The 10548-nt window shown below is 35.0% G+C and overlaps 2 protein-coding genes across 3 annotated transcripts; one reads left to right on the top strand and one right to left on the bottom strand.

Annotated features, from left to right (window-relative positions):
* Positions 1 to 417: 417 nt before the first annotated feature.
* Positions 418 to 5215, bottom strand: LOC125490356 (organic cation transporter protein-like). Of its 2 annotated transcripts, XM_048629341.1 has the most exons (8): positions 5063 to 5215; positions 4925 to 4967; positions 2765 to 2945; positions 2491 to 2591; positions 2229 to 2380; positions 1508 to 2134; positions 1117 to 1298; positions 418 to 617 (listed from the first exon to the last, which is right to left on the bottom strand). In XM_048629341.1, the coding sequence occupies exons 3-8, from the start codon at positions 2876 to 2878 to the stop codon at positions 465 to 467; spliced, it is 1329 nt and encodes a 442-aa protein (XP_048485298.1). In that variant the 5' UTR covers positions 2879 to 2945; positions 4925 to 4967; positions 5063 to 5215; the 3' UTR covers positions 418 to 464. The 2 variants fall into 2 exon arrangements, with proteins under 2 accessions (XP_048485298.1, XP_048485297.1); XM_048629340.1 differs by lacking the exons at positions 4925 to 4967; positions 5063 to 5215 and adding an exon at positions 3454 to 4196.
* On the top strand, positions 4476 to 10287 carry LOC105392232 (histone-lysine N-trimethyltransferase SMYD5). Its single transcript, XM_011563831.3, has 7 exons — positions 4476 to 4653; positions 4742 to 4869; positions 5075 to 5311; positions 7498 to 7735; positions 8642 to 8819; positions 9287 to 9501; positions 9899 to 10287. Exons 1-7 carry the CDS (start codon positions 4612 to 4614, stop codon positions 10019 to 10021), a joined length of 1161 nt encoding a protein of 386 aa, XP_011562133.2. The 5' UTR covers positions 4476 to 4611; the 3' UTR covers positions 10022 to 10287.
* The last annotated feature ends 261 nt before the right edge of the window (positions 10288 to 10548 follow it).

The following is a 10548-nucleotide window of genomic DNA, read 5'->3' as shown; positions in this document are numbered from 1 at the left end:
CTGTTAATTTATGTACTTGAGTATTGCCGACGGCGTCATTAAGCTTTCATTTTCCGTTTGGGATTAATTTAGTGCTATTATGAGTGGAACTTATTCATTGATCGCGAGTGTAATAGAAGATCATAATTTCATTTCATTACTGCCATAGATGTCACTACTTACAGAGGTTATTTATACCTACCTAAATAGTTTTATTTAACAGAAATTAAGAGGAATAACTTCAACTTACAACTAAGGAAACCTTTAAAAAATTACCTAAATACAAGTTACAGCCATACTTTAGTTTATCAGTACTTACGTAAAACTGATGGTTGGTATTCTTAATTTGTACAAGAACACAATTTTATAGCGGTACTCATATAATCTTATGGTGGATGATTTATTATAGTCATGTTCGTCTTGTAATAAAGCACTGCATGATTATACATAATATATTTGTATTGAACTATAATATAGCTTCTTAATTACTTATCACAACTTTTCTTAAAATTATTTATTTGTGCGATAGTATCCATTAAAGGCATAGTTTTCGTTTCAGGTGTAAGCATCAGAAGCAAGCCGGACAGTAATGATGTTGCAGCAAATAATATTGTTGGAACCATTGGCATATCTTGAACCTGTGAAAAAGTAAGCATACCTATAACCTGAGAATGAATACGACCCATCACCCATCACGTAACCACTACTGGGGCACGGCACGGGTTGGGGTTGACTTGATAAACAATCAAATATAATATTTTGTAAATTTTATGTAATATTTTGGAATACCTATTTACATTTTGTAAAATTTATGCTGTAAATTAATCATCGCCAGATGTTTCTTCCAAGGATTATAGCATGAAGTAGGTATTTTATAGCCAGCCTTTAGTAATTTGTCACAGGATATGTATAGAATTTAAAAATGTATTATTATGTAATAAATAGTTAAATATTTTTTTTTTTTATAATAACAATTATTATTTTTCATTATGATTCAAGTATCACGGCATATTTATATGATGTAGCTTGATACAGATAAATAAAAAATATTTTATCAATAATATCCCCATGCTTACACCCCATAAATAAAGCAAATTATGCAGTAGGTCATAGACCTAGTAGGTATACTTTACTTACCAATAATGTTGTCAAAGGTGACAACATACATCCTATTCTAGATGACATATTTCCGCATCCTACCAATGATCCTCGGGCACTAGTAGGAAATAATTCTAGGCTGTATGTAAATATTCCAGTGTAACATAAGGCAGTTACTAATTTACCGCTGAGAAAGAGGATGATCTTAAGCCATACCAATGCTGAAAAAAATTTACATAATATATTTAAACAAAATGTAAATAAATATTGGTTATTAAACTGTAGTGAGTATTTGACAATCATCACAGGTTTATGATGACTCGTCATAGCTCGGAAAACATGTAGGTACCTATACCGGGCCTTGGATATTAGAGTAGAGATACAGACCTACAACTTGACTGCCGGTTTTGTAAATAAATATGAAACTTACTGTCTTGAACGTAGTACTGCAGTAATAAAAATACAGCGCAAGCTATATATCCCGTCTGTAAAGATATCCTTCGACCATACTTATTGAATGTGAAATAGGCGAGAAAATCCCCAGGAAATGATGCTACTGCAACCAGCGCGAAATTGTAATACTTATTTCCAGGTAAAAATACGGAATGAACCATTAGACCGTAATAGACGAGACCTGATGTGAAATAACAAAATGAAGTTACGGCCAATCTTTTCATAGTTTCTTTTGAAGTGATGATGTCAGTGAATGTCTCTTTTTCTGTTTGAACTTCAATATTCAATATCTGCCTCAATTCATTGTCGCTAATGTTATTCAGTTCCTCAGAAGTTATATCAATTTTGTTCATTTTTGCAATAATAACAAGCGTTTTCTTTGCTTCTCGAATATGTCCCCGTAATATCTGCCATCTTGTGCTTTCTTTTAAAATGAGTTGATATGAAATAAAAAGTATCACAGGGCTATTTATAAAAACAATTAAATGTTTCCAATAAGGAAGCCCAATTGCAATAAATGCAAAAGCTACTTCTCCAACGTATGTAGAGTAAGAAAATATAACGCCAGCTAAAACTCTTTTAGAGCGGCCTCCAACTTCCATTACTGAAATAAATTATAAATAGGTAGGTATACAGTTAATTTAAAATGCAAATATGCCTATGATAGTAAGATTAGAATATGGTATGCTCATACTTACACAACACAATAGCAACTGTGTAAAGTCCAGATGTTAAAACGGACTCCAAGAACTCTACCGCTAAATATGCGTAGTAATTAGTTATCCACAGCTTCATCAAACCGATTATACCAGTTACCGAACACAAAATGAGACACGGCTTTCTGCCAATTCTGAAATAGTATAAGATACCTATGTATTATGATGTATTGCTTAGTCTTTGTAATGGCTACTCTGCAGGTTTATATAAAGCTTTTTAGTTGCGTGGCACCACAAGACTTACTTGTCAGAAATCCACCCCATAAGAACCATTGACACAATCATACCCCCATTGTGGATGCTGCCAACTAATGATAACTTCCATGGTTGGCATGCTAAGTTTAACTGTAATTAAAAATACAATGGCTGCGATTATGTTTGTATTATACTATTTTATCTTATTGGTTTTTACAAGCACACAGATAGATAGACTGCGGTGGGCAAATATTATATGTCAATGCTGGTGGGTAAAATGTTTAATTTGTTGTCTAAAACAATTACTTATCGAGCACACTTACTTCAGAAATAATACTATTGTTGTTTTCATAAATCCATTCTTCGCAAACCTCGAACTGTACCGATGTCAGGTTAGAGCAAGAAGTATAATTTGGTGATGGAAAAACTGGTCTCATGCATTTCTCATCGTAAGCCGAATATTTCGATATTAAGGTAGAATTTTCACATTCCGGTACTTTGCACCTGAAAAAACAATCCACAAGGTCTACGTTTTGTTACAAAATCACATAACTACCTCCTACCTACTTACGGACGGTCTGAATAAATATAACAAACACAAGATAAGATGAGTGTTTATATTATTGAATTACATGAAAACTTTATTTATAGATAGGTACTATACATAATTCATCAAAAAACCGGTAACATTATCTATACACAGTATTGAATAGTCATAGTAATTATAAGATTACGAAAGTGCATAATTCAGTCATTCTTAACAACTTTCGTTAATTTAGGATATCACCAAAAAATGTTTACCATACAATAAAAAGTGTTTAGGTGAGTTTGTGTATGGGGAGCAGACGTTTTTTTCATGATATCCTAAGGTCATTATAACAAAACTTAATCGCAATGAAGAACTTAACAACCACTTTAGAACTTGCACATCCGTGCTTCTACGAAAGACTCACCCTGTGTAACAGGAGAGAGTAAATAGTACCTTTAGTGTAATAAATTATTTTGAACTTACCTGTAATCAACTTCTCCGGCTACAAAAATGTAGTTAACATTTATCATGGAAATAAACATAAGGGGTAAACATATTAGGCAATACTGTAAATATTGATATTTTCCAAAGTTTTCAAGATTTTCCAACTTTTTTGGTATTTTATTATTTATAATCGTTGCCGAGGTCATAATTATTTAATTTAGGTATGTACTTAGAAACAAATAGGTAATTAAATTATCATTAAATATTAATTCAGAATATTATTTGAGTTCGATATCAATAACCAAGGCTATGCTTTCAAGATATACAATTACACTTCTGCTTCACCGGAAAGCGAATGAGCTTGTACCTATATAGACATTATTACGTATTGACTGCGGTGGCGGGAATTATACGCAGACACCAATCGTAAGATTAGGCAGAAGTAGGTAAGGTTGAAACAAAATTTAAGCAACTATATAGTATTTTGAAGTTTGTTTATAATTCTTGTGAATTACCTTTATCTCTAGTATGAATTACCTACTACCTGAAGAGGTACCTGTTAGTTATTTTGAAATTGTCTTATTATTTTTGATTGAAGTGTAAGTTTAAACAAATAATCCATATATACCTAGATTACCAAGCTGTTCGTTCTATGTGTAATCTGAAGAATTTTAAACGAAGTATTATTTTATCAATGAAGAATAAATTATTGATAATGCATGTCACGGTGAACATTTATTATTAAGCCCTTTTTTTCGATTTCAGGTGTATCGATAAAAGATACAATCGTAGCACTACACTAGCATTATAAAAAAACCTATTCGCTTGTTTAATCTGTGGCGCGTAGTTCATGAATTCACCTAAAATAAAATAGTTTGTAGTTCTAAAATATTTTTATTGGTCGTGTTGACATCAAAGGTATAAAAAAACTAAGTAAAAAATTACCTTTTATTTGGTCTGAGCCTTTTATAAAATACAGACTTATAAAAAATCTAAGGCCAAGGATAGTAAAAAAAACAGAATTTACCGAAGGCGTTATTATTCTGAGTTACGAATTACGAATCTACTCTGCATTTTTAAATGTCAGACCCTTGTCTTTCTGTATTTATATTATAACCTCAAAAATTGTAGGCGACGCAAGAATTTCAAGTGCTCCAATAAATTTGACTAATAATATCGAATTATTTACAATAAAATATGATGGAGGGATATGAGATAAGAATTTCCAATAGCAAAAAAGTATTTAATTTATGAATTGTATTTGAATAAAAAACCTCTCTGATCCGTAGTTACCTGTATTTATTTCATGTACCATGTTTTCTTTCAGGGAAAAGGTCTGTTTGCTACTAAAAAGTTTGCAGAAGGTGATGTTATTCTCGAAGAAGATCCCTTGGTTTCATGCCAATTTGCGTGGAATGCTGCCTACAGATATATAGCATGCGATCATTGCATGAGGTAGGTGATAACTGATAACCACTTCTGTCTGCCTAAATACAAATTAAAATCATACCTTTACTAGAACACTACTACCGGGACATCTCTTATCTGCCGAACTGAAAGAAAAATATAAAATGTTTGAGTGTTAATTAAAAATAAGCTTATGCTAAACTTAAGAGGTATGTGATTTTGGAATTAAATATGTACACACCTCAATTCCCAGGCCACTGGAGACGCCAGAGCAAAATGTGCGGAGGTTAGCCAACAAGCCAGACTTTGTGCTTCCATACCCCGACTGTGTGGACATTGGGTTCGGCCAGCCAGTTCCTTGTGACCAGTGTGGAGTCCTCTATTGCTCTGAAGGTTGCCGTAATAAAGCTCTGGAGCAATACCATCGGACACTCTGCCATGACCCCAGCGATGCACAGCATCCTATTGTATTGCTTTTGGACACTTGGAAGTAAGTTTTTTGAAGTGCTGATACAATATGGGAAGGTTTTAAGGTGATTTTAATATTTGTTGCTTAGGTAGATCTTTTTATATAATACATCTTTAGTGAAACAGTTTGATATACTTGTGCATTTATTATCTCTGCAAACTTAAGCTGCTTGCAATGCTACTTTATTTGTTTTTAATGCATCATATGCTGCGGTTATCTGGGTGAGATATTTATATTTATCTACCGTTCATACATGTGTAGATCATATTTACAAAGAAACATAAGTATAGAATAAACATAATTCATCTTAAAATAGTTCAGCCTATGTTCAGCAGTGGACGTCCTATGGCTGAGATGATGATGATGATGATCTTAAAATAGCATATGATTGTATCAAATTTGATCACATGACACAACTTTATAATAAAATTAATATACAGTGTATTGTATTATATTGCATTGTTAACGTGACCATTTATTTTTTTTATCAAAGCGGGACACCTGCGGAATTTCATATCCCTCAAAGATACATAATATATATTATTCTTTCTTATCTTTTCGCTCAGTTTGCTCAGTGCATCAATTGAAAGTTCAATCCCTACGATGAAAGAGTGAAATGTGAAAGAGATGCCTGAATAGTGAGTGACAATTTTTTTATATTTATCTAATAATTTTGTAAAGTTGGTATATTTAGGATACCTAATACCTACTATGGTTTCCTACTATGGTTTAGGTACTTACTATGGTTTTATAAATATACCAGACGGGTACACTACATAAATCCGAATTACTTTTTTACGAATATGAAAATAACGATTTTTTAAATTATGAATTTCATAGTTCTAGTAAATTTTAAGTTTCCGAATAACGAAAATTACGAAAAGTTGATAAACGAAATTTCAAACAACAGATCTATTAAAATGACCAAAGTAAATTTTTCGAATGTTATAATTTCTATGTTTTAAATTAACGACTTTTTATTATATCGAATTGTTTAAATAACAAATCTCGAAGTTTTAATATTCCGAAAACACAAATTCCCGAATGTAACTTAGTTAACAATTTAATATTTTTTTTGCTTTGCTCGGCTTTGTTTTTCGACATCTATGTGTACCTAAACACTCCACCTCGCTTTGCTCGTCGTCGCACCTATCTTTAGGTTTAGGTCCTAAGGTTTTTAAGGTTAAACGTCGTAAAAATCCGAGCTATTGTTTTGCTTTCTTGTGTAACTTAACAACAAATACTACAAATTGTTTTTCGATATCTATGTGCAATTGTGCATCTAACACGATCCTCCTCGCTTTGATCATCGTCGCACCTATCTTTAGGTTTTGGTTCTAAAGTTTTTGAAACGTTCATTTTATTTTTGACAAAATCACGAATTGTGATGTATTCTGTCCGGATTTGATATTTTCGTGATTATAATAAATCTGTATTTTATTTTTCGTATACTAAAGTAATCGTATTTTTTAACGATCGTGTATTTAACAATCGTAAGTATTCGATTTTTATAAATCTATATTAAAAAAATTGTTATTGCAATATTTTGTTAATTAGGTACATATTCGGTGTATCAAATTCGGAAAATAGTTTTTCGGAATTTTTGGGTGTTGTCATACCAGACGCTACAACATTTTAAAACTTTACTCATACTTTGATTTTTTAAATAATTTGAGTAGTTTAATTTAAAGTTTTTATCAATAGTGCATCTTATCTTATTTTCACATTCATAAAAGTTAATACAGATTACTTTTTTGGAAATCATGTACTCCCACGCATTTATTCTTTGTTAGGAGAGCGAAATCAATTTATATACACGATAGAGCAATGATCAATGATCGTCACTGAACGAAGTTACTCGCGGAGTCTCGGTGGAACTCGGACTCATATTACTCTCCCTACAGTCTATGTGAGTAAGTGATAAGAATATAAATAGTTGTCTCAAGTGATTAAAAGAAAGAAAGGAAATATGGGATGAAGTTACAAAATGTAGGTAATTTCAATTATCGTATGGTCTGTTTAAGAAAGCGGGACATTTTTGCCCTCGCGGGGGACAGCGGGACGGACAGCTTGAAAGCGGGACTGTCCCGCCCAAAGCGGGACGTATGGTCACGTTATGCATTGTACACCAACTTATAAATGTATAAATCCATGTTTCACATTTGAAATGCAACATCTTATTCATCACAAATACTGAATCTTTCCAGACAAATGCACTACCCACCGGAGACAACAAACATAATGCTCCTCGTGCGGATACTGGCCTACATCCACCAGAGTCCGCAGCCGGACGAGGCCGCATCCACCATCAAGAGGTTCTGCCACAGAACCGTGAATGAAGATGCGGAGCTGGTGCACAAGTTGCTTGGTGAACAGTTCACCAGTCAAATGAACACATTAAGAGAGATGACAGCCAATGTTGTGAGTGGGGAGAATGTACAAGAGGTATGTTTATGGGCATCTGTCTGAAAAAAGTGAGAATTATGCATGTTTTCTTTCTAAATATTCTATTAATCACATTTAGTTAGATTATGTTCCTCTCCTGGGAAGAATGCTATTACATATTGGGATTGTATCAAAACAAATATTAACTGAGTTAAGAAGTCACTGCTCTTTCAAATTTGCACACAGATTCAAAAAATAAATATGTACTTGCTAATATTAGATGTATCCAACATAATCCTCTCATAATAGTAATATTTACATAATTTTATGAGCTCTGTGGGAAGCACCCCACTGTGTATAAAGGAGGCTTAAGTCTCCTTCATCCTACGTCACTGCATGTGCCAATGATTCGAGTGTCACCTCTGACTGTCCTGTCTATCAGTGATTACAGTCATGATCGTGAACATACACAAACATTATAAGTAAATACAGTTTGTTTGTCACCTGTCTATGTAAATTTGTACATACTATACACGTCACAATGCATATGGACATGTATGAATGCTATCAAATTTATTATGTAAGCACAATGAATATAAACTCTCATGGTCCCGATAATATAAATATAAATATAGGGAGCCCTCATCAAATCTATGTACAGTTAGCAAAAGAGATTGGTATGCCACCCCAGTTGCAAATGATACTCAGACTCATGGATTGAAGATAGTTGAATCAAATAATATTTTATCCATACATTCAAATAATGTCTATAGAATCAGTTAAATAAGTATTCCTCATCACACCTATCACTCCTCAGTGTATCATAAAATTAAAGTGTTTGCGCTGGAGTGGCCAATGTAGCTTTTTAGTGCCTGCTTTCTTTCTTTTGTATTACCCCGAGGAGGCTCAGGCGATGTATCACCTACTTACCTTCCACATCTCACACACCGCCCATCTCCATTCCAGTTCGTGACCCCGGACGGCTTCTGCTCCCTCATGGCCCTCATCGGCACCAACGGGCAGGGCGTGGGCAGCAGCCCGCTGGCCGCGTGGGCCTCCCGCGCGCCGCAGCTGCCGCTGTCCGACGACGAGAGGAGACAGCTGGACGCGCTCCTCGACCACGTGTACCAGTGCGTCGACGCCGGTCAGTGTGTGCACTGAGCGAGGGACACTGAGCATATAGAGCGTGGGGGACCCGCCGCGAGTGTGTGCAGCATACAGAGCGTGGGGGACCCGCCACTAATACGCTGACTCAGGGGGTCATTCGAAACAACTTTTGTTCTACGAGTTTTGAAAATTCGCGAAAAAAAATTATTCGTTCTCCATAGTAAAAAGTCACGTACCTAACCAACAAAGTTTCTATGGTTTTTTTTTCTTGAATTTTCAAAACAAATGAATCAAAAGTTGTTCAGAATAACCCCCTGAGTCACCCCTTTCGGCTTAGTATACCCTTTTTGCAACACCCTGTAATATCCTTCTAGAACAAAACTAGTTTAGAATGACTTTGTGAGTCATCCTCATTCAGCTTATTATACCACTTCTGAAACACCCTGTATAGTTTTTACAATTATATCTCTATCTCCACTAACCAATCACCTCACATCTTTCCAGAATCCGGCACATTCCTCAACACGGAAGGCTCGGGTCTCTACCAAGTGCAAAGCGCCTGCAACCACAGCTGTTCACCTAACGCCGAGCCAGGCTTCCCGCACGGCAACCATAGACTACAGCTGAAGGCTGTCAAGGATATTGAGGAGGGCGAGGAGATTTATATCAGCTACTTGGACGAGTGCATGATAGGCCGGTCCCGGCATTCTAGGCAGAAGGTAATTGAGTTATTGTATTGCTTTAGGTATACAGTGAAAACAATAGTATAAGTCACGCCTGTAATGAAACGAATCTAAAATGGCGGCACTACTAGATATTTTTTTACGTGGCTCACCCCTTATCGCCTATCTATCTATCTTTGGTTTCACATTTTAGATTCGTTTACTTGTTCATAAGTATAATATATTTTATCATAAGAGATACTTACTACGTTCATTCGACTCAAGCTGCGTACAGACCGGCCAAACGAAAGCCAACGAACGGGTTTCGTTGACCTTCGTTGCTGCAATCTGCCTTGTATTATGGATGATAAATATCCATCGTTGGGCGTTCGTTGGGCCGGTCTGTACGCAGTTTCATAAAAGCAACGTTTCAAAACAGCCCATATTGTTTCAGGAGCTAGCCCTAAACTACCTATTCGTGTGTTGGTGCGAGCGATGCATGTCGGAAGCTTCAGACCCCGACGTGACCAGCGAAGAGGAAATGAGCGAAGAAGAGATATCCGATGCAGACGACTGATGTTCCAACTTCCTTGCCGTCTGCCTCCTTGGTCTATGAACAATGGCGACTGGTAAGCACTGGCTGAAAAGGAAGAGAATACGCAGCCGTAAATTAAAAAAGAAAAAAATAAAAGACTATCAAAGAGTTTACATTGTGTTTTGTATGCAAAGAGGTGCGCGTGAAAAAAGTTGGCGATGCTAGCGCCACTCAGGAGTGGTGGCGGAAATATGATCAATATTTTGTATGAGTAGTTAATACGAAAAGTATGGACCTAACTTACACTATATACACTCGCGAGCAACCAAATCGACTCAAGCCTTGACGGCGCAAACATACATTAATACAAGTAAAATTATGAATAGAAATAATAAAAATGATATGTCATTTAAAAGCTTAAGATGTCAGCTTTAATTTGATATCATTATTATTGAAATCCATTCATCATTTTTGAAATAAATGATGTCTGAACGCAATTGTAGGAAAAACGGGAATTTAGGAAAAAAGGGTATGGGTATCGTATTATACAAATTAAACAAAAAATGTTA

The sequence above is a fragment of the Plutella xylostella genome, chromosome 23 (genome assembly GCF_932276165.1).
Source record: "Plutella xylostella chromosome 23, ilPluXylo3.1, whole genome shotgun sequence".
NCBI lineage: Eukaryota > Metazoa > Arthropoda > Insecta > Lepidoptera > Plutellidae > Plutella > Plutella xylostella.
This window is presented reverse-complemented; position numbering and strand designations above follow the sequence as displayed.